Genomic DNA, 25,587 nt, shown 5'->3' with positions numbered 1-25,587 from the left:
ATTCAATATTATTTATATCTAAACATCATAATAGATCTGTAGGGATTAGGGGCTATTAAATTGGGCCCTCAGGCCCAGTTAGCCTACCTTGCCTAAAAGTTAATTCTGCCTCTGGTATTTTTTCTGAACCAGAGAGAATTTAATAGTTTTTTTCTGACCGTGAGTAGCTGCGATTTCGGTTGCAACTATGTTATGGCAGGTGTATTGCTCAAGACCTGACTAAGTGCAGTGATGACAGTGAAGTTGTTGGTATGGGCTGTTCCTATGAAATCTGCAAGCAGCAACACCACAGGCCAAGATTTGGCCCTAATGCTTCTAAAGAGAGGAAGTAAATAAGGGAAAGTGTACAGATTTCTCCTCTAGGCTGTCTGAGGCAATGCTTGTGTCAATTGAAAATGGAAGATGATTAATTATGGTTAAATTAAATCAGGTTTTTGGGGTTGTTAATCATAGTTTTGGATAATTCAACATCCATCCTGATATATACAGTATGGGGTAGTATTAAATATGTATTATTTGATTAGCAAACTAATAATATGTAATTTCTCAATAGAGGGTAATTTAGTAATGATTCAATTATTTGTCCTAATTAAATCGTCAGGAAATAATAAACGACTGTGTGCAGCCTGCACTTCGAAGGTGCTAATCAGAATGCACATGAAGTCATCTCTGCCTACAAAAGAGTTCTAAGAACTTTGTTATCTGGAGTAAGTCGATAAAAATATCATTGGCGTTATTAGAATGTTCCAACCTATTTCAAAAGAACAGCATTCGAAACAGGCTGAAATATATTCCTGGGGTGATATGAGGGGAGCCTTCTGACTGCATGGTGACACCTAACTATATGCTGATAATATAACTGACAATGGAATATTATATCAGTGACATTTGTACAGTATTCTAACATCTACAGTGTGTTGGTATAGTGTTTTTTGACACCAAACTCAAAAAATCTGAATGAATGTTTTTTTTATCTGTGATGTCACTAAGGAATTACTTATGTACCCCAAATTGTAACTAATTAAATGATAAAAAACAATCCTCCAGTTGTTTTGAATTAGCAGGACACATATTGTCAAAGTGGTCATATATGTGTGAGATTCCTATTGCAGCAGAATGGTAGCATTATGGCCACTGTTGTGGAAGCTACCCCACAAATAGTGGGAGAAGTTGAACTAGAGCAAAGAAGGCCCCAAGAAAAACAAAAGTTTAAGTAAACTTACTCTACCCACACATTCTTACTAAAAACTTTTCAAATACGGAGGCTTCGTGAATGGCCCTAAGCTTCAAACTATGACGCTTTAGGTACCAATCTAGCATCAGTTTTGGACATGTCAGGATACTTGTTTACTTACTTAAACAGTGTCTTCTGGAGAAAAACTCCTTACAACACTCTTACTAGAAAAAGTGTAAACGAATAACAAATTACGTTTTTAAGTTACAATTCAAAACTTAATGCAATATGAATTAACCAAACTGCTAACTCAGCAAAGTTTAAATGTTGTCAAATTAGCTACATAGCATATTCTTATTTTCAACCAAATTGTCCCATTTGACGATTTGCCCAGAAAGCACTGGGACGACTTGCCCCTGAGTGACGAGTGCGCTATCGATGGCTACACCAAAAGCTAGCTTTAGTACAGGACTTTGGTTCAGTTTTATCACATAAATAATCCATTTGTTTTTTACTTTTATGGTTTAAATATATGAAAATTTCTCTCAAATCAGATTACCTTAGTGATTTATACTGCCAGTCAAGAGCAAAATAAACAAACTTCAGATCGGTAAATGAGCACATGCAACTGATTTACTTTAGATTGCTCTGCCTTCTCAGGAAGTTAGGCAATCAAACTACTAATAGGAAAAGATCAGTTCTTGATGTTTACTTGACTGTGACTACGGAGTGATACTACGTCAGTTGCTCTGACCATCTAATAAGGACACAGGTGGGTTCACAGTTAGTTGAAAGCCCAGTGCATCACATAAAGACGTTAAAGGGTGCCTCCATGCATCAGTATCGGACTCCAAGATGCATTGACCAAGTGGCGGTATTTTACAAGTTGGTAGTGAGAAAGTGATTGACTGTACATAGAAAAGAGCAGCGAACCAAACTGTTATTGACAGAGTATTGACTGTTTCTCACAGCTGCATGCCAGCAACTACGGACAAAATCAGAAAACCCAACAGACCTCAACCCGATGTGTCTTAAACTGCAGCTTTTTCGAGCTGCTGGATCACCATTGCTTCAAATAGACTTGAATAAAATGATTATATACATTTAATGTGATAGGGTTGCCTCATTGTGCAGAACCTGCAAATAATTATCACAGATATTTGCAGCTTTTCTGTACTTTTTAACCTATTTTAGCTCACTGTTTTTGTATCATCCCGCAGTAAGATCTTTGTACACTAATGACCATGTTGGTAGATTTTATGGCACTGTTCCAGGCCTCTGGCTTTATTGTTTATTCCTAAGTGGACCTTAAATAAATAAAAAGCTCATAGCCTCTTCTGTTGCCGATGTTCATCCACATGCTGTTTTCTGAATCACAGTTCCTTTGATTTGCATATCAAAAGTGTTAGCTGATGCTGCATTCATTCCAAAAACCTCTATAACTGCAGTTACAGCTGGCGGTGTCCTGAGTTTAGTCAACAGGCATACCAGTGTCTAAATAAGTGGAGGGATCACACCCACTGACATTCTTTACTCCATCATTAGCCATGTCTCCTGAGACTGCCAAATGTCATTTTTTATAGTTCATACTTTTTCCAAGGTGTAGTAGGACTATTAGTGTCTTGTGGAGTTTACATTTATCCTGGTTAGAGCATGTTAATATTCATTCATATACACAAACTTAACTGACAGGTGCTCTCTTGCCATCACAATTAGTGTTTAATCTGTACTGTTCAATTATTAACCCCTTAACTCTAATTTTAAGTGTTGCCGCCAAAATCAAAGAGTCACAGAAACAGCATGTCACTTGTGCTGTTTCTCTGTATTTTACTGTTTGGTCAGAGCCATGATGCATACACTGCATTCAGGGGCCTGATGAGCTGAAGGTTTTTCTAGTCAAGTAAATGTTTATATTCATAGCCCAATACCACAAATCACAAATGTGCCACAAGGTGCTTTACAATCTGAGAGTTTGCTTTCACTTTTCAATTTTTCGGTCTCAGTACATCACAGTCACTCATTTTCCATATTAAATTAAGAAATGAATTATTGTTAACCAATGTGAAATCATTAGATTTTACTTCTCATTTTAGTTATTCATTAGTTAAGTACAGAATGTTGATTTGTGACAAGTAACCCAAGCACCGGGTAAGTGGTAAATTGTCAAAATAGATTTTTCAATAAATAGGAACATTTAAAGTAGAGGCTTTCCAAACTCATTATGCACTTAAAAGTCTGAAATCATTTAGCCAGATGTTTCAAATACAAGGGCTTCATCAGTGTCATTGCATGAAAAAAATCATGAACAACCTTTGGAAGTAAATAAATAGGCTACCGCGGGCAAGACAGAATAAGAACACGCGGACCAAACAACACTCTTACTAGAAAAAGTGTAAACGAATAACAAATTACGTTTTTAACTTACAATTCAAAACTTAATGCAATATGAATTAACCAAACTGCTAACTCAGCAAAGTTTAAATGTTGTCACGGACATTAGCTACATAGCATATTCTTATTTTCAACCAAATTGTCCCATTTGACGATTTGCCCAGAAAGCACTGGGACGACTTGCCCCTGAGTGACGAGTGCGCTATCGATGGCTACACCAAAAGCTAGCTTTAGTACAGGACTTTGGTTCGGTTTTATCACATAAATAATCCATTTGTTTTTTACTTTTATGGTTTAAAAATATGAAAATTTCTCTCAAATCAGATTACCTTAGTGATTTATACTGCCAGTCAAGAGCAAAATAAACAAACTTCAGATCGGTAAATGAGCACATGCAACTGATTTACTTTAGATTGCTCCTTCAGGTGTACAGCATACAACACCTTCTGTTCTTTGACACGTTTCAGATAAGTTTCAGATAAGGTTCAGATAAGGAAAGAGCAACACCCAAATGCTCTGTAATGGGGATAAATGGAAAGAACCTCAGAAAGAGCAACACCTTGGATGGATAGACATGTTATATATGTTGTGTGTACACAATAACAAAACTAAATAAAATTACAGCATAGATACTCCATATGACGAAAATGACTAAATGAGAATGTGAATTGGAATGGATCGGGAATGATGTCAGCATCTTCCAGATGTCAAGCCATGGAACATGCTTTCCTCTCCAAAACCTGATCCACTGGCAGAAAAGCCCCGAATCATGTTTCTATCATGGCACATACAACAGATTAGTATTTGAGTGTTCGGAGCAAAAAATACCACATCATTTGCTGTAGCTGCTGCACACCCAAAAAAAAAAAAAAAAAAAAAAAAGCCTTACTGTGCTTGGCCAGGAAAAAGCTTTACAATTGTAGCAGCAGCGGGAAATGTGCAGTTAGCACAAGCGGTATCCAAAACACAGCTGTAGGAGAGCGGATCAGTAAAGAGAGAGGCAGCACTGCACTGTGTTAGATGAAATGTTCTGTAAGAAAAAGAACGTGGGAGTCACACAGGAGCTACAAAAGAGACGGACTGGGAATGAAAAAAAAATATCTGTGGATTTTTGACCAAAGCCAACCTCAGAATCCTTCCCCTTGCGATAGACCAAGGCTATTTTATTGCCGTGTCCCAAATTGTGGGGCAGCCTCCTTCTAAAGTGTAATCCACACTGCCATGGAGTCTACTTTTTGTCCATTGCAATTCTGATATTCGTCGGTTTGGTGAAGTCAGTTCGTCAGCTCGTTGTAAGCTTCGGATCAGTGCTTCGTTAGTTTTGAAACGCCTCTGACATCTCCAGTTTGGTGTGAATGTGATGTACAGTCAGGCTATAAAAGTGTGCCTCTTTCCCAAAGGAGATGGTACTAATAGTGCACTCCACATCGACTCATGGAGTCAAAAAATGTCCAATTATATCACCGAGTGGGTGCCTGCAACTGTCAACAACGTGTTGATACAAAAAGTAAACTCCGTGTCAATGTACAGTACCAAGCTAATAAGGTAAAAACATCCATGTAACTTCCATTTATCTGCAATAAACCTGTTAATTAGTGACATATCTGCTGCTACCAAGCTAAAAAGGTGTTAACAGTAATATATATATATATAAGATACATGTGAAATTACACTGACTGAAAGGAAAGAACAAATATCACACGTTTCTTTTTTTTTTTTACCTAATTTGAGTTGTTCATCTCAATTTAATTTATTTTTAATTGCCTTTTCAAGTAGTCACACTTCTTATTAGTCATATATTTGCGTCACACGCTGGATGTCAGGTGCTGTTTGTCTGACAGATAGACTGCATTGCTGAGCTCTCTCTTAGACAGACACCTTCGTCATCAGTTGTTTGTCACCTGTCGTTGCCCCTGAGGAGTAAACCTGCTTCGCCCTGCGTGTGTCAGGAGATGATTGTGAGATATCCCCTCGCTGCCTTCTCACGCTGTTCTGCAGCTGCCTGACTCAACATAAAATCCACACGACTCGCTCGACTTTTTAAAAAGGGTTGAGTCAGGATGCACAGAAACCCTGCAAGAGTTTTCCCACCTGCACTCCTTGTTTTTCTTCAGGTAGAGCATTGTCTAATAAGCATTGTGTGCACGCAGCAAAGAGGTAAATGCCTCACGTGCTACTGTGGAAATATCTTTGATAGTTTACAGTTCAGTAAATTTGAGCCAGACTTAAACAGCTCGTTTAGTTACCAAATGTGAAATGAGCCCCGTTTTTCAGAAAGAATTAAAGTTTTAGGATCCATTACAGATTTTACAATCCGCCACAAACATATCTAGCAGTTGAGCTAAATGATCTTTCTGAAATTCAGCGTTTCACACATTATACCATTTGATGTGCCATATAAAGTATTTGTATATGATAAATGATTCCTAAACCTTAAAGAAGTCTAACATAAAACATCTAATTATATTACATAGATAGACTGATAAATATATGTAACACTATGTCAATATGTTTTTCAGTTTTATTCATATGCTTACATTTTCTGGACTGCACTAGTTGTTGCTCTGTACCAACATGTTATTCTGTTACTATTTTTATTTATCTATTTTTTTACTTTTACTTTTTATTTTTCAAATGTACAGCACTTTGAGCTACATAGTCTGTATGAAATGTGCTATATAAATAAAGATAATTATTATTATTATTATTATTATTATTATTATTATTATTATTATTATTCATGGTTAATGATTGGTTTGTAAACCATCTATAAACATTACCTGGTTAGCTTTTATAAAGTTGCATCTAATCGTTATTATATATTGTTAAATAGTTTATAAATAAAGTAAAGCATCTATAAACATTATTGAGATAAATTGATGATACTTTTTCAATAATTAATGAATGGTTTCTGGTCCTTCTGTATCTGTAATGTTTATAGATATTTACATACAATTTCTTAAAGGTTTACAAATCATTTGGTAATTATAGATGCTTATTACGGTACAACAATGTAATAATGTATGCAACAATAAACTCCTAGTAAATAATTGACTTATGTAATCAGAATGTAATTGTTGTATCATCTCTTATCAGCTGATAGAATTTATAATTTATAAACAAGCTATTTCCATATTAAACTAATGATAAAATAACAACAATAATAGCATTACCAATAATAAGTAACCACTATTGATTATGAATTCAGTTTTTGTAAACATTAAAATAACTATTCATTTAAGTTTAATTACCTATCAATGTACTAGTTATTAATGATGGTTATTAGGAAGCGCTTGTTTTATTTTTGTGAGTTGAAGACATGTTGACGCTGAAAGGAGACGCTAATGAGTCCTGATATGTTAGAGGACAAGAGGATGCTGCAGTGCCCTCTACCCCCCCCCCCCCCCCCCGTTCTCTAATTCTCCCTCTCTCCTTCGCCGCCCCGTTCGACCCCGGTAAAGGCTCTCAGCTCACTTTTTGTTTATCTGGCAAGTGATGTAGAAGCGCCACACCACCGCCACCCCACCCTCCCCCCACCCCACCCTTCTCAAAGCTCTCCCGCCCCGTCTTTCTTCCCTGAAAGATATTTCCAAATGAGTGAGCCCAGACCACAGCTGCCTCTCTGACGCATTAATCACTTGGCTGCCGCCCCTCCACTCTTACATACACACTGCACTCACACACACACACACACACACACACACACACACACACACACACACACACACACACACACACACACACACACACACACACACATTCTCGCTCATGGATAACCTGGTTTGACTCGCACAAGTAAAGGCATGTACCGCCACCCTGTAGTCTAAGCACATGTCAACGCACACGACTTGAGCAGGTGGAGAAAGAGAGAGAGAACTCTGCAGGATGACACACACACACACACACACACGTGCACGCACACACACACACACAAAGCATCCGCCCACCACTCAAGTGATCTTGACTCTTTATACTACACCAACTCCCTCCCTCTCCATCCAGCCATGGCTCCCACATGACCCTCCATTTTCCTCATCATTAGCGACACCAACCAGCAGCCGCGTTCCATCCATCCCTCCCTCCTGCCCTCCCTGCCTCCCTCGCCGCTCCTCTGTTTACTTCTCGATCTCTTTATTTGAATCCAGCACGATACCTCCCCCTCTGTCTCCTCTGAGCAAAGAGGGGCATGAAAGGCGGGAGGACGGTGAGGTAGAGAGGGGAAGAGAAGGGAGGAAAAGCCTGCTTTAGATGTTAATTTGTAGGAGATCATATGTAAAGTGATGCACCTGGTTTATGTAACTACACTGTAGGAGATGAGTGGAGGAAGTTATACATCCTGACGGGGAAATTTAGCTTGATGAGGCCAAGTTTTCTTTTCAGGACAAATTACATTAACTTTCAGAAAAACTTACAGTTGCAATATAGAACTTATATATATATATATATATATATATATATATATATATATATATATTATATATATATATATATATATATTTATTCAAAGTCTATATTGCAACTATATGAAGGGTGTTTTTATTATTTTTATGTTCCCTGAAATGTCCGACCTTGACTATACTGACTTGTATCACTAGAGAGGTGTTTTTCAATTCTTCTACCGAAGAGAAGAGATGTCTGTGCACTTCCCTAAGATCTGATATTCAAATATACACCAGGCCAGCTAGATTTAGTAAATCACAGAATTTTAAAGGCAATCGGTGTCTCATACGTAAATGCAGACTCAACAAATAATCTTCGGTTTTCTATCCCGCAAAAAGGGTTGTGACCGTGATGTTTTGCGTGGTAATCCTATGTGCCGGTCTGATGTGTGCAGATTTTGGTGCCCAACAGACTCCTCATTTGGGTCAAACACGTATGGCTGAGTCTTTCCTAAGTTTCCTCCCACAGAGAAAACAGAGCAAATGCCAAAATGATAGCTGCAGATTGCAAGCCAGTCATGAAGCTGCCATCTTGATGAGCACTGTTATTTCAACTTTCAACCTACCGCAACCAGCATTTATTTTTATTTTTTTACTTTTTATGCAGGAAAACCATGTTATACAAAATATTCATCATACCCAAGTTTTTTTTACATACTTTCAAAACGTATCTAGGGGGGAACTTAAAACTACACTTTAAACTATTTCAAAACCATAAAAATGTTAATGTTAATAACACTCAACCCATCAAGGGTTTCAGATCGGCTTTTTAAGTTTAAATTGAAGATGAAACTACACAGCGATTGCCACTTACCGCTCCGCTCACCCCTCCCTGCTCACGGGTGCTGGCGAAATATGGTTCATGGCCTTCACCCAACGTAAAAATGTGAAAGACTCACACTAAATCCAGTGTTGGTTTGTCCGTTCAGGGCTACTGTAGAAACATGGCGGTGCAACATGGTGGACTCTATGAAGAGGACCTTCTCCCTATGTAGATATAAAGAGCTCATCCTATACTTACAAAAACACAACAAATTTAAGTTTCAGGTGCTTATTCACTCATCAAAACATATTTATGAATGTCATATTTCTACCAATAGATCCCAGACATCATACACACTGGCCCTTTAAAGTGCTGCTAATTTATGTTAAGAGTCACCAGTGAAATGATCATGACATTTACCCACTGTATCAGGAGATTTCATTGCAAAGCTTTCTGAGCTGCAGTACTGCTTTCTGCATTTCAGACAGCATGTGCTCTAGATGTTAAGTGGCTTTTGGAGAGCCAGAGAGCATGTAAACGAATCTGAAGCTTAAGCAGCAGCAGCTGACATTTCATGGAAAATATAACACAATCAAATGCATTAATTTATTGCAAAAGAGATCACATCATCATCTATTATTTCAGAATTGGTAACATTAACCTCAATAGTGCACATGTACATGACACGGTATCTTGAAAAATTGTCAGTCGGATTTCTCTGAATATTTGTGGAACCCAAGGGATGAATCTCAAATGCATTCTTGGACCCTCGACCTCTCATTCATCTGATGCCACTAGGTTATAATTTATTTTTTCAAAATATAAGTGGCAGTTTGTTATGAACCGAGCACATTCAGGTCCCCAAGGGGATGAACCTGAACCTGGTTCAAAATATCTGAATCCCCTCCCACATCTCCAATTTGCTCCGTGTATCAAATGGGTCCAGAACAGGGACATCTTATTGGATGACAGGAAAATGGCCGGATCGACGCAGCTTTACTAAGTCGACTTACAGAAACAATAACTCTTATATCAAGATATTTCTTATTTTTCGGGTTACAAACTTTTAACTGCTGCTACCATCTGTGAGGAATTCCTCCTAGCATCCATTTAGTTACATGTTTGGAACAACACTCTAAAATCAATTTTGGAACAGCTGTTGCATATTTATCAATAATTACTCTATAATTGCCTTTTCTTTTTCAAAAGACTCATTTACATTATAGTAACACTGGACTTAACTGACATGCATATTTTGACTCCAGGCATTGCAGCCTCCGTTATCTAATCGGATTATTTCCATGAAGCAGCAATGCTTGAAATAAACGTTTGCATATCATGCAGTACCGGCTCTTAAATAGCTGCAAAATTGTCTGGAGAAAACACGAAACAAACATGCAGCATAAAGTGGTTAGACATATGGTTTAACATGCAAATGAATAGATGAACGGGATTGCTGGTTTTCGTATTTTTATTCCATATTATTGTAAACAAACCACAGCATTGCAGAACGCATAAAGCTGTAAAATCCTCCTCCTTTTATATTTACTGGCATTGTCGAAATTTGCTTTGCACTCATTAGGCCCAGCGAGAGATAAAGGCTTTTTGTGCAGCATACAGCAGCAGTGGTAGCACAAAAGCCACTTACATGCTCACTGCAAGCATGTAACACCCTATAAAGCTCTTCACACCCCGTTCTTACATAATGTCACAAATCCACAGAGCATCAGTGGGAGAGGTACAGTGTGTGTAAGTGCGAGTGTGTGTGTGTGTGTGTGTGTGTGTGTGTGTGTGTGTGTGTGTGTGTGGGTGTGTGTGTGTGTGTGTGTGGGTGTGTGTGTCTTTAGGGGTGGGGGTTTTGGAATATGGCTGTGGGAGGTATTTAGGATTTTTGCTGATGCTTTTATAAATGTAAGTTACAACAATGAAAAGTTATTTTATTCAAAGTCAAACAATTGGCAGGACTTTAAGGGTAGCTGGTCCTGACTGTAATAGCTCCACAACTGATGCTGCATTTCCAAATGCAAGGTACGGCACGGCTCTACTCAGCTCGACTAGCTCTTCCTCTGGTTTTACATTAAAAAAAGTTGTGAACAGTACCTGGTACCTGGTACTTTTTGGGGTACCATCTCGGTCAAGGTTCTAAGCGAACTGAACCGATACCAGAAGGTGGAGTTAAAACTCAGACCAAACTGATTGGTCAGAGATAACCGTCACCACAATCGCAGCTTGCACATGCGTCATTTTATGCAAACATTCATGCAATAACTTTATTGATCATTGGTCATTATCATCATCTTGTCAATATCTCTAATACTTTGGTTTTTGCTTTGTAGTTTTCGATCAGACAATCTCTAAATTTGTGCTACAGTTTCTGAAGCTATTAGGTCTGAAGTTGTATTTGTGGCAGAGAGAACATACTTTAGGAGCTTTATATATATCTGCCATAATGGTGACCCATCTGGATCTCAAGGTGCTTTGTATTTCTATGGCACTTTAAAGCTCAGCAGTTTATTAGGAATTCAGTCAGATGCATTATCTCACATTTCAATGAATCTCAAAGGGGGTTTTCTACTATCACCAGCTTTAGCTTTGGTCTATTATGGATTATGTGGTTGAATAATGCAATGTCAGACTGGAGAAGAGGATATTGACACTGAAAATGAATCTTCATTACAACTTTAGAGCAACAAACATTGGCAGATGTACGAGTAAGGCTCCCATTGATGGATGTGTAGCTTATTCTAAAAGATGACTCTTTGAAGGTGCTTCACATGTATTATTTAATATGGTGGAAAAAGTAATTTGTTATTTCACTCCTTTGAAGGCTCAGTCAGAGGGTTACAGAAGCGCCCTGCTGCCACCACGAGAAAAGATGCGCTCATAATTAGTCATAGTAAATCATTGGATTCACAAGTTAAAAATATTTTTATACTTAAAAACTCTTCATGAAGACATCTTTTTTTTCCAACTGTAAAAAAGAAACTTGGATTGGTTTATCTTTGACTGAGGGAACTCCAGTATGTTTAACTGAAAATCAAAACACAATGTTACACTATAAAACAAACCCTTTAAAACTTCAAGGCCACCCCAATGTGAAAATGTTCAATCACCTCTGTAATGGCCCCATTGTTGTCAGTATTAATTTACTCCGCTCAGGATTATGAATTTGACAACAACTGCAGCTGTTTATTTTCAGTTAATGACAAAATGCTAAACAGTCATTGTATGATGCATTGTAATGTGCCACCCATGAGGGCTCTGTAAAACCATTCACTGCTCAGAAAACCTCCTAAACACATTATAGAGCACACAAAACATCAATAATGGAACAATCCCAATTCGTGAGCACCTCTGTAGTTACTCAACAAAATGTATAAATCTTTTAACAGGTAATAGCTGCAAAAAAGATATTTATGGGTGATGGAAAACAGATAAAATGCTTTGTTGATTTCTGCAGCTGTGAATGTTATGTGCAACATTTGTACACACAAAGGTGTTCCATTTAGACTGTGATTGAACATTTTTTTGTTATTTTTATATCAAAACATGAAACATTTTATTTTATTTTAAGACACACATATTGATTCATCTGGTTATCATCTCATTTTGGATAATTCCCTTTGCACAGCTAGGCAGCCTTACACTACTAGCATGCTGTGTCATTTCTGTATATTAATAACAACCACTGAAAGCAACAAGCCCCTAGATACATAGTCGGAAACTTCAACTGACCAATGGGATCCCATGCCACAAATACTGTGTGTCATATCTCGGAGCTTCCCTCTGAACAGCCTACACACAGTTGAACTGATCTGTCTCCTTCAAAACCTCAACAAGAGGGATTCTGCTGTTTGAAGTGGTCAGGCCATACAAGGATCTTGACCTTTTCCTCGGCTGCCTCTAGCTGTCACAGCGTTCACATGGCAGGCAGCTTGTTTGAAGGGTTGTTCTGTTCTCAGAGATCATGATTGAAGTTGACGGTTTGCAGTCATCTCGTGTATCAAACCTATTTTAAAAAGGAAAGTAATTGATTTCTGCTTTGGTTGACACATGGGACAATTGTTGTGCATTTCGTCCTATCGTCTTAGCCCTGGCCATCGGTTCTCTCAGTTATAATAGTATAAGTGCTGAGATCTGAGAACACGGCACCAAGAAACAGAAACAGAAAATGACTACAAAAAGATCAAAACAGCTACAAACAGATGCAAAACAGAGACTCAGGACTTCTTGGAAAAAGGGCTACAAATAGACACAAAACAACTACAAAGAGACACAGAACAACAAGCTTGGTTGGTCAAAGATAAACCAGGAAGTTGTTCCATAAACTGTCAACAAATTCTCACTCCATTGATTCCAACGCAAGGGTGCGCCCTTTAGTGTTTGTATGCTACGCAATGATGGGCTTTTAACTAACTGTAAACCCACCTGAGTCATTATCAGACGCTCAGAGCAAATCATGTAGTATAAAGTACCCAACTGCCCTCATATGCCTCGTTCACACTGGGCACGGAGGCGCCGTCCTGTCAATTGTCAAGCGACCAGTAGCGAGGCTGTTCACACGAGGAGACAAGTTATTCTGCTCCTCTGTTTGTATGTCTCTCTCTCTTTCTCTCTCTCTCTCTCTCTCTCTCTATGTCTGTCTGTCTAGTTGTGTGTTGGCATGTCTGCTCGTGTTTAGACACAGCTGACAAATATGTGTAATTTAAAAACCACAATCAGAAGCAGCAGTCACGAGCTGGCTGCGACGCTCCATCCAGATCAATCCTTTTCTAGCCCCAACTGAGAAGTTTAGTCTGCCTAAACCTAATATACTGTGAGGACGACATTTTTATTTGAAAGGACACTATGAGTGTAACGGCGGATGTTGACACGCCATTCTTAACGTCAAAAAACGACATTAGAGGGTACCTAGAGGATCATAGTTTGGAAGCGCCGGCCAAGCGTCCGTATTTTTTTGAGAAGTGAGAATGTGTTTAAACAGTGTTTACAATACATAGTTTAAGTGATACTTTTAACATTCACCTTTGTTTTCTCTTGCAAATAAGTTTGACAAACCTTAATTTGATCGTCCAACCGCTCGTGTTTGTTGTCCTTGTGGACTTATTTTTAGCAATGTGAGTACAATTTCCATATCAACTGCATCATTGGGTTGCATAGCCTGTAGCCATTATTGTGGTATAGAATCCCTGTGATCTGTAATAACGCTGTACTTGTAGACACACAATCAGACCAGCTCACACACATCTGAGAAATCATGCAATCAGACCAGACTGACTGCAATCAGACATTGGTAAAATCACACACACACACACACCAACGCACACACATAAACACTCCGGCAAAGATTTGTTATTCTATCGGCAGGAGAAACACCATCAAAATAGGAGAAAATGATTGTATGCTGTTCAGTGCACTCTTGAAATGTCAAAATAAATTTATATCTCTCGATAGGTTGTGTGATCACAAGCGGTGCAGAGAGCAGAATGGCACGCAAATGTTAAGTACGGCAATTAAGGAAATACTATACTATATAAGATTGCGCAATGTTGCATCATGTTCCTTGATGAGAAAGGGTATGAATAAATGTACGTCTACCAGTAGAACTTATAAAATATACAATACTAGTGCTATTACGACTAATAACACTACAGGGAGACACATTGACAGACCGATGCCTGGATTAATATTTAATATTTTCATCAACCCTTTTATCCTTCAATCCTGTGTGCGAGCAATTTGATGTCAACAAAACAAAATCTACCAATAAAATTGATGTCAGTGTGACAGTGGGTTTGATTTCCTGATGAAAATCTTCCTCACTGTCACGGTGGCCATCTGTGTGACCTAACTTATTATGCATGCACTTTTTATTGAATCAAATGGGAACATGTGGCTGTTAGCCGAGGCAAATGGAACATGGCGTTTTCTCTCCCTCCATTGCAGCCTTAGTGAATCTGGGCCTCAGGCTAGCTTTGTTACGGAGCGATGTGGAGTGTCATTGTCTGACAACTTTAATCTGGGATTGGCTGCTTCGACTTCTTGACATGGATGGCCAAAGGCAGAAATTCAGCCCCCCTTTCAGTGCCATGGGCCAAATATGTTACTTGCCATTGTTAAAAAAGTTGGAAATACCAAAGGAGAATGACACTTGAAAAAAACTTAAAATGTACACTTTGACAATTTTAACAGAATCTATTTGTATTTGTCAAGAAACGCCTTTAAAGGCCTACAGCATGAAATTGCTCAATATTTGCCTTATGCTGTTTGAAAGCTACATTTACAACCACAAATCCAGCACTTGGGAAAATTGCTAGCAAGGAACACATACCTATTTTATATTTTTTGTTCTTAGTTACCCAATATTTAAGAAAAATAGAAAATAAAGCACTCGCAGTCTATTTTTATTATCCGACTTAGAGTTCAAGCATAACAGCTGTATGTAAAGGAAGATACTGGTGTTTTTCCCTTTTGTTACACATCATGTATACTTTACTATATTTTGATTCTTTTCCAAAGTATTACATTTGTTACCTTTTAATATAGCCTTTGGTTTCATGTTATTTCAGTGATATACTGTGATTATAAACTTACTTTACCAAATACTTTTTTGGTAGAGATATCGAAACCATTGGTGTGCAGATCTGTAGATTTAGTAAACAAAGAGTAAAAAAAGCATGGATATTGTGAAAAAAAAAGTGCTTCATGTTTAAGGTTACTGTTCAGCAGACACTTTAAAACTACAACATCGCATAATCCAGGAAATCACTTGCAGTCTATTTAAACAGTTTTCAAAAATCCCTGCATGCTGGGTGATGATTGTGTTAACAGACTAAATGTGTTCCTTCATTATCACTCCATCATGTTATTCTGAAATGAACAATAGTCAGAACAGTCTGGATGTAGAAAGTCATGTAAAGTGTGCTTTGGATAAAAGTGACGTCATTGTCAGTGGACAATAACTCTCCAGCAATTAGGCTATCCTATGCACAACCAACTCTGCTCCCAGCAGACCACATGACAATAATAACATGACAATAAAAACCTGTGCAATACATTACACATTACACTGTGCAATAATAGTTAAAAAAGTTAAAATAGTTGGGGGGGGGTTTCTGTCTGTAAATATAATATTTCAGTTATTTTATTGCTTATTTATAATACTTGTTTTATTTTATTTTTAATTTTTTTAATTTTTTATCTTGTCTTCTTCTACTATGTCTCTTGTGTGCACTTTACTCTACGCTGCTGTAAGCCTGCAAATTTCCCCGCTGCGGGACTAATAAAGGATTATCTTATCTTATCTTATAATCAAATAATATTTCCCAGCAGCTGCTCTGGGTTTTGCCTCTTTGAATTGGAGGTCAATAAAGCAGGGACATATTCCTTTTCTTGACCGTAGAGTCTAGAGTTTCCTGGTCTAGATTGATGAAGAGTATGGTAATGTTCCCACCCTCGAGGCAGTATATTGCTTGGGAGATTAGAAAGATGTGCACTTCAAAGCTTTGCTGAATGAGTGACAGGGCTAGACATGTGCCTGCTGACTTTTCCATGACGCCTCTGACTAGTTGGCATTGAAAGTACTGTCCATCGGATGTTCTACTTTCCTCAGCCGTTTGCTCAGACTGCTGCTCAACTGTCAGTCTCTTCATCTGTCCGGTGGACAAATGGATGGTGATTGTTCCTTTGTGTTTGTGTGTGAATGCAGCAGCTCATTTATGACGGGGAAAAGGCAAATTCAACATTTGGAGAAAATGCACAAAGTGCAGCTTAGACCACCATCTCTGATGTGTCATTAACATATTGTCTATTTCGGTTTTGTGAGTTTATCCTCTACTGTTCTCAAAACGATGTGCAGGCCTGTCAGCTGCGACTAAATGTGTCTCACTGAAAGCTTCAATATGAGTGTTTTGTTTGAAGGGAGTGTATTGTGTATTTTTTTTTTGTCCCCGAGCACCTCGGTTGGTAAACTTGATGCACCAACACTTGTCACACGTCACGATGAACTGTCTCTCACGAAAAGGCTTATAAGCAGCTTCCATAGAGCCCTCGCATGCTTTCGAAGAAACACACAGTGAATGCAGCCATTTGCATTTAAAAACATCAACACAGAGCTTCACCTTGTATTTGTCAGTTCCCTCGCGCTCATGAAATATTTATTCTGTGATCACAAGGAAATATTCGGACATTATTTTGAATCAAGAGCTATATTTATATGATCGTGGTTGTGACAGATTGCTATGTCGAGAACATGTCAGATCATTGAAGGTATCCTGTGGCGTATACTTGTTTCTCAGATAAACATAATGGTTTTCTTTGTGCACACCCTAGCAGAAGATTGTCGACAGAACAAGAACCCATTAATCAAAACATTTCTTCATAGTACCATAAGTAGTCATAAACTCATTGGGTTACATTTAAGAATAACTTTTTCTTTTTCTTTAACCGCTCTTTTACTCCACCCAGCTTAACAGCACGTCATGTTCCGTATGTCATTGTCACATTGAACACAAATCGATGACTGGTCGTGTATAAAAACATTAAAAACAATATATATGTGTTTATTAGTCCTTTAATGTGGTAAATGTCCACAGCTTCAAATATATATTAAGGCATGCTATCTTAATTCTCAAATAACTATCTCTGATTTTAATAGGAAGAAACACCTGAGCAAGTTAGGGCTTCAGAATTAAAAATAATGACCATAAACAGCACAAATTACTTGATCACAATCATTATTGTTAAATTACATGATAATGTTCAATCTACACTATAGTATAGTATATATATTTTTTAAAAAGCACAATTACCAATAATTGAGCAACACCTAGTGATATAATTGTACCAGTATGGTTGCAATGTTTATATTCTTAACTAAGAATTATGTACAGCATTCATTCTGCAGTGATTTTTTTTTTTCCACTAGTAATAATAAAAGAAGTACAATTTCTCAAACCTGTAAAACCATTGGTATGGTCCTTTCAGGCAAAACATGTTTGTGTATGTTCATATTCAATTGACGACAGGTTACACAATGACACACTGTCCAGCTACAAGCTTTAGCCCTTTTTTTTGTTCTTTTGTTTATAAAAGTGGCACTCCAAAACACCTCGCTGAAAAACTGAAAATGTAAAAAAAACTTTTGTGCTGCAGCTTTAAACAGCATCCGCCCAGCACAACGTTAGAAGTGCTTTTCCTGATGCACCTTTGACAGTGTGCTAGCTGACCCCGTCTGCACATGGTTGTTGTTGTGGGCCATTAATTAGTGTAAAGCCGACCCGCCTCCCCGTACCATCTTTCAGCTTGTCAGAGTTGTTTATTTAGCACAACAGAAACAATTAAGCAGCTGACATGGCAGCAGCCACTTGAAGTCCGTCGGACCCACCCTCCCCTGACTTAGAACACAACTTAGCAACACATTGCATCACCCTGCTGCTGCCTTGTAACCTTCAGAGGATGCCTTGAAATGCATTCTGTAGTATGTTAGCGTATTATCATAACCAGATGCCCACCTTACCGCCCACCTCTGCACATGACAAAAATGAGGCTCGGTCTTGAATATTAAAGATGGAGAGGTTCATTTATTTAGGGCTGTGTTTGGGCCACCAAGGGATGCTCATTTGAATCTCGTTTGTTAAGCTGTCTTTCCTTATCTGTCAGCATCAGAGGATGCAATTTCTCTCTTCCCACCTCATCCTCCTTGTCTGCTAAATGGCAGGGATATTTAGAGGTGCTTGACAACTGAGGCATGCAAATTAGAAGTTGATGTTTCCTGCGTTCTTTTTAGTTTCTCCCCCCCCCCTTTGCCGCCCCTGAGTCGGTCCTTTTAGCCTCTCTGAGAAGATGTTATTTGTGATGCTATTTTTGAAGCTATGTAGGAGGAGAGTGTTGGGGGGGATTACAAAGGCTTTATCCATAAATTTTCTCTTAACCTCAGTTGCAAGCTTTGCAGTGTTTATATGATCTGGTGTAACACTGTCAGTCGACAATGACACTTATGTAACCTTGCGTCTCAAAAATAATGAAAAGTAATTTACCTGAACACCCAACTCTATTAGGAAGTTGTTGCCTCAAATTGAACCACCTGTTTGTAGTAGCTGTTATATTTATAAGGTGGAATGATGGTACAATATTATGCTTTTCCAAATTAACAATGATAAAAAGAAGCACTGGGCAGCAGAGACTGTATTTACCTTTTACTGAGAGCATCAAATGCCAGGGCTGGTTCTCAGATTACACAGTATCAGGCTGGAAATTGCTCAATATGGCATATGTGTTGCCTTGCACGGCAGCTGGGTTGCTGCAGTGTCGTTTGAGAACCGCGGGATCACAAATTACACAAGATTCCATCTTGTCCATCTTTAAGAGATGCGCTTGTGTCTGAAAACCGACGTGGTTCGTTTAAAGAAGAGCACTGAAGGTTTTTCAAGATGTAAAAGGTGATTTCGCTCTTCTTCGGTCATATATTTCGTAGATCTGATGAATATCATGAATATGACCCGTGATTAACGGTGATAGACAGATGGATCATCCAATCACATGCCAAGAATTTTGTGGAAACTGTTTTCCAATGACGGCTTCTCACATGGTGCTGTGTAACAAACAATCTGGTGTGGCAGGCTAGCATACGTGGGGTGTTTTATCTTATAACATGTGTCAAGTGGAAAACAACCAAATCTGGGTCTGTCTGGGACGCCTCATGAGGCCCTGGTGGGAGGACGACGCTTAGATTTTTATTTTTTATTATCTTTTTTTTGCCTTCTTTTGCATATGGTAGTTTGAAGACATCTACAACAAGCTTTCTGACGTACATAATCCTTTGGACATCATGAAAAAAGCCAAGCAGGTGCTCGGTTTAATTTGGTTCCCCTTTAAGTCTGATGTCTTGTAGTCTGATCCTGGCATTAGGGACACATTTGTAGGAGTTTGTTCAATAAAAGGCTAGTTAAAAGTAATATAAGTTAATGTGTTAATACTTATTCAATAATAAGTGATTCTGTGTTTCTGATTGTCTGCTCTGTCGGATGTAATTTTGCTGCTGAGTTTTCCGAATTGTTGTCTATTGTTTCTCTGTTACTGATTAGCATAAACATTTCAAATACAGCTACTTTTATCCAAACTTGTTGATTTGACTTTTCACTTTGACTGCCTGTTTGTGTTTGTCCAACGGTTCCATGTAGCCTAGAGCTTGTCTGTGTTTGAATGCGTGCTGCATCTCACCATGAAAATATTACACTGGGGACCGATAACTAGCAGCCACCACTGGCAAGCTGCCAGGTGTTTGTTTTCCAGCGATCATTTAAAATAAACCAAAGCCGCTCAAGGCTTGGCATCGACGGCAGCAATGGAATCCACCCCAAAGCAAAGTCTGATATGTTATTACTGTAGTTTTTCAAATCAAAGAGCTAGAAAGAATCCCATTTTTTTTCATTCTACAGGTAGAGATATTGTTTTTGAAACGAGGAAGTGTAGCAATCTGAGTTGCAGCTGATGACCAATGACGGCCGTGACCAATTTTTCTCAGCCCACAGGCTTGTTGACTTTCTCCGGTCACTCCTTTCCATTTATTTCCCGTGGACATGCATTAAAGGGTTTTCATCTACCACCTGCTTCAGGTGGCCAAAGCCAATTAAATGTTATATTAAACCAAAACACTTACTAAAGAAAGGAGAAGTGGGCATATGTATACAACAAACTGTCCTAGAACATTGTCTGCAGTGCTTGTCTTCATCTGTTGCATAATAGAATATGGTGGCATTTCTTATTTTTAATCATCTTTTATGTCCAGATCAGGAAAAATAGATGGACTATAGGCCTTTCTCACAGCAGAGATTTTGACTAGCCATAGTAGGAAAAGCACAGGTGTTACTGATAACACTAACGATAGCTCTATTCTATTCAACTGTTTCAGTGAAAGTGAACATGAGCATGCATGCAGATACCAGGAAACTGCAATCAAAGCAGCTAAATGGGATTTGGCAACAATGAATTCATTATTTACACCTGTGCTTTTCCTAATGTGAACCTGTCAAAATGTCTTTTGTTAAAAAGGTCTGTCCTTACTCCGTAGGTTTTCACTCTTCTTTCTTTTAATCCCATGTGTGCTAATCATTTCTGTTCACACCTCCCTCCTGGTTTCCATTAACACACCTCAAAAGCATTGTAATGATGTGCCTTGTAGGAATATATGTCTTTTAAGCACTTAAAAAGACTTGTATTGTGTGGGTGTCTTCACTTGCCTTGGTTTTCCCTCACTCTTTTGTGCATTTTCCAATACACCTGTGGTAATCTATGTGTTCCTGTCTTTGTCTTTTCCAGTGGTGAGTCAGAACCTGGTGACGGACAATGTGTCGGTGGTGGAGGGCGAGATGGCGATCATCAGCTGTCGGGTGAAAGACAATGACGACTCCGTTATCCAGCTGCTCAACCCCAACAGACAGACGATTTACTTCAGAGACATGAGACGTGAGTGTCATGCAGTCTTTACTTACCGGGTGATGTTGTGTACTGTTGTTGTGAACAACCGGATGAAAACAGCCATTAATGTGCATGTTTCATTCAAAGCCGTCACTAATGCAGCCAATTTCAATTCGAATTATTTCCTCCTTCATGTTTCAACTGAGAGTCTAGAATAAAATGAGGTACCAGTATGAATTTAACAGGCTGATGGGACTATTGCTGTAAGCTCTTATGTTTCCCATAAGTAGTTTTAATTCATGGTCAGTTAGTTCAGAACACTAGTCTACACTACGTCTCCTCAGCAAACATTTTCATCACCATGTCAACATCAGATCTAAATTTGATCAAGTCAGACTACAATGTCCCAGGAGGGGATCCTCCCACACCAAGAGGCCTTCCTTGAACCACAGAGTTCCATCCCCCGGGCAGACTACTGTTGATTAGCCTAAAAACATTGTCGGGCCAAGTGTGACGGGCCATTATTAAACTGAGAGAAACACTGCCTCAGACTAAGTCAGACACAATCACATGTTTACACCTTTGAAGATCCGTTAGAGTTGCGAGTTTTGGTCACAGGCCCTTTTTAATACTTTTGAGATAGAAACAGATTGACGTAAAGGGTGAAGAAGAGTAATGATTTATGAAAAATAATAAAAAGGAATAAACATAAAGAATATGAAGTTTCCTTATATAGGAAGATCAATGGCAAAAAAGATAACACAATTGCAGTCTTAAAAGACTTAACTTTGGCTGTAAAGTATGCCCAGGTTCTAACTTCACTAAACATTCCAGATTACTTTCCTGCACTTGATATACAGTACAGTTGTAGCTGTTTAGGAAAACATCATAGCTCATCTAAGGGGTTATTATGAGGCTGCCGGAGGATAAAGTAGGCTGTACTTGGTTGTAGACACTGCCTGCTTCGAACTGAGAAATCATTCAGCGCTGCCATGTCTTTATGTGATTGATATGGAATGCGTTTAATTATAGTCTGAAGCAGTTTGATGTGATCAGATGACATGGAAATCAATCCCAGTGAGGCATTTATTTATGTCAGTTCCACTGGTTCATTTTGCAGGCAGTCATAAAATTAGACCGAGATTTGACATATCATTTGCATTTGGTAAAAATGTAGTCAAGCCGCAGCTCGACGGAAAAGTTGATGAACGGACAAATATGATAAAATGTGTAGTTTAACCAAATCGTGTGACTGGAGCCGGCAGTACAGCTGTAGAACATTGATTAATATTCTCTTACATTACTTGCACTTCTTCCGGGAGCTGCATTAAGTTTGACCCACATGTCTGCTGTAGGATTAATACAGAATGAGGTTAATACAATCTACCAAACATGGTTCACTTTCAGCATGTCTGCTTTAATAAAAGCAGCTCATGCCCCTGAATATTTAATGACCTGTTGTGTTTATTCTTATCCCGCCCAATTATCATGTCACAGCTCTAATTAGCTGCATTCAGCTGGACATATTCTCTGCTCTGTCTTGCCAGGTTTTGGTTTCTTTAATTATGTTTTTGAGCCCCTGAGGGTAAAATGTTGAGTTTAAAATATAGTCGACCTCTGTCACTATAAACCAGTGGCATTATGTTGTAATGTACAAAGCTCAGAACCTTTGATTCATTTATGGCTTTTACATTAGTGTAGTTTATAGGGCTCTTAGCAGCTTGTTTCCCAGCACTCTTCATATAAAAGTTATTAGCATTAGCAAATATGGTTGTGAAGAAACACACAATTCCCTAACCTTTAAGAAGTAATTCACAGCTGGAGAGTTTTTTTCATAAAATTAGGCTCTCCTTACAGTGGAAAGGCACAAATATTTACTAAATGAAAATCAAATAAGATAAGAAAAAAAAAGGCGGTGGTATTATCACTCGTTAATAAGGTAGACAACATACAACACCCATATTGGATAGGCTTGACCAGAGTTCCTGTTGTGTCTAAATAGAGGTGGCAAGTTGGGTTCTGCTACATCAGCATGCTGGAGTAGTCATAGTCGGTTTGTTTAAAAAAAAAACAAATGTATTCGCAATGGTGTCGACCTGCATTGTTCCCAGGAGCAAGGAGTCGATGCCGAAAAAATGGGGAGCTGGAGTGAGTTATTATTGGTTGCCAGTAAAGCTTCAGAGCGTTGTGTGGCTTGTGTGGCTGAGAGCTGTAAATAATCCTAAAATATGGATAGAACACCGAAAAAGTCTGTAAAACCTCAGTTTGTATTCATTTCAAACCCGAGGACTATAAACACAATGTTTTGGGCCACACTGAGGATGTAAAGGGGAAATAATAATGAAAGACAGTTTTTAGTAGAGCAAACCGAACTAAACAAGGGAGGCAGGACGTTAAGCACATACTCTGGTTCTGAAGCCCTGACGCCAAACCATCCACCCTGAAATCCTCCCTATGACTTTTGCTATAAGTTGTCACACAGCATGATTTTGAGTATAATGTTTCATAAGTATTTGAAGATTTCAGAGCAGGATGGGTTTTCTTTTGTGTATAAGCTTGTGGAAAAAAAGGACATTTATTGTGCAATCAGTTCTAGAAAAACTCCAACAGTGCTTGTTGTCCGGTTAAACACAGCTACAAGGCAAACGTGTCAGATGGCAGATACGGTTCCATTCTTCTTTGCATGAAAAACGAGGTGGCTTCACCACTGAAATGGAGTTTATCTGTTATTTTAGCTATGTTATCGGTTTAAGCCACTGGTCAGGTCAATGCTCTCTCAGCATGACCTACACCAAGCATGTGAGTGTGCGTGTGTGCGAGAGAATGTGTCACACCCTACTCCCACACATTGGCTCTAAAAAAAGATGCGTTCTCCAAGATGCATCTGATGATGAGAGAGAGGATTTGATCAGAGAAATGCTGTTTCGATTTACAATTTTAGAGAAATTGTTACATCCCTGTATTGCTTCCAGTTAATGCTAAATTGATCCAACCACCCGAAATAAAATAAATCATTTGACAAAGTATTACCTGGTAGTGAGTTTAATGCAATATTACCAAAACATCAATACATATATGATGACACATAGACAGACTCACAAGTTGAAAACAATTCCAGCCACATACTGTCATGGATAATAACAACGAGATAGTGAACATAGTGGAACATTTAGAAGGCAGTTATTTTACCGCAGAGATGGTGGAGACCAAAACTAGAGCAAAAAGGAGAGTAATATTGCACTAATGTTCATCAGGTGCACAGATGCACAACTTCAAATACTTGATAATGTTGTCCCATGCCTGCTGGATGTGAAAGTGGGAGCTATTTCTAACTTGTTACTGATGAGAACTTGATAAGCTTAAGGGAGATGAGGACTTTTGTATCTCTGAGTTTGTTTCAAAGTCCGCAGTTTTAAGATACGGAAGCGTACGCTGCGGGACTAATAAAGGATTATCTTATTTTATCTTATTTTACGACTAAAAGAAAAATTAATTTAAGCAACAAAACAATAGAAGCATTAGTTGAAGTTTAATTTGCAAATCCCCTTTCTAAAGTTTTTTTGTAGTTTTAATTGTATTCCTCCTTTTGACATAACAATGCAGACACAGTTTGCAGCAATGCCCCTCACTGCTATTTTTAATTTATACATTTTTAATTATGAATGTTCATAAGCTGCATATTTAATATTATTATCTGTATCTTTTCCAGATGTTTTGGTATACATGAAATGGCTGCCTGTTGTCTTCTGCGGTTAGAGTACATTTTTTATATCTTTTGACTTGTTTATTGAGTTCAGACTTCAGCCGTGTGCACAAACATACTGCACATAGACTCATGACATATTTCTTTCAACATTCGGATCCACCAGAGACTTCTTTTCCCCCCTGTGAGGTGAGTGTCAGGCCCTCCTCCAAGCTCACCACCCCTCCTTAGTCATGTTCAGCACCTATCAAACACACCCTCTACATACTATACAAGGGCACACTGGCAGAAAGGCTTCGTGCGTATGCTAAAACAAGCTTGGTATTTATCCACTGTTGTGCAGAGTCGCAGTGAGCCGACTCCCACAAGCTGGCTGTCAAGGGCAAGGTGTTTTTCCTTTGATGGGGGGGGGGGGCTCCTTGATCTCCTGTGATCCCTCCCAGGCATCTTCGCCGCAGCTGCGCCTCTTCATTATGACATGGCATCCACCAGGCAGCCTCCAAACAACATTGCCCCCTTCAAAATAACACATCTGCCATCTCCATAATCCACAGTGGTGGATTATGTTTGCGAGTTTGAGATGGAGAGCAAGAGAGGGCAAACGGACAGAAAGGAAGGAGTGCTTTGAAACTGGCTGCAGTTACTTGAACAGAATACACTGTACTATTGGTCACCATAATGTTACACTTCATGTCCACTT

At 38.7% G+C, this 25,587-nt stretch overlaps 1 protein-coding gene across 3 annotated transcripts in view; it reads left to right on the top strand.

The window, feature by feature from the left end:
• Window positions 1-25,587, top strand: part of cadm1a (cell adhesion molecule 1a) — a 357,276-nt gene that overhangs the window by 250,886 nt on the left and 80,803 nt on the right. For all 3 annotated transcript variants that reach the window (XM_054626035.1, XM_054626033.1, XM_054626034.1), the window contains one exon: window positions 21,086-21,232. In XM_054626035.1, coding sequence (XP_054482010.1) covers window positions 21,086-21,232 — 147 coding nt within the window. The remainder of the gene's footprint in view (window positions 1-21,085; window positions 21,233-25,587) is intronic.

This window comes from Anoplopoma fimbria, chromosome 24, assembly GCF_027596085.1.
Source record: "Anoplopoma fimbria isolate UVic2021 breed Golden Eagle Sablefish chromosome 24, Afim_UVic_2022, whole genome shotgun sequence".
NCBI lineage: Eukaryota > Metazoa > Chordata > Actinopteri > Perciformes > Anoplopomatidae > Anoplopoma > Anoplopoma fimbria.
This window is presented reverse-complemented; position numbering and strand designations above follow the sequence as displayed.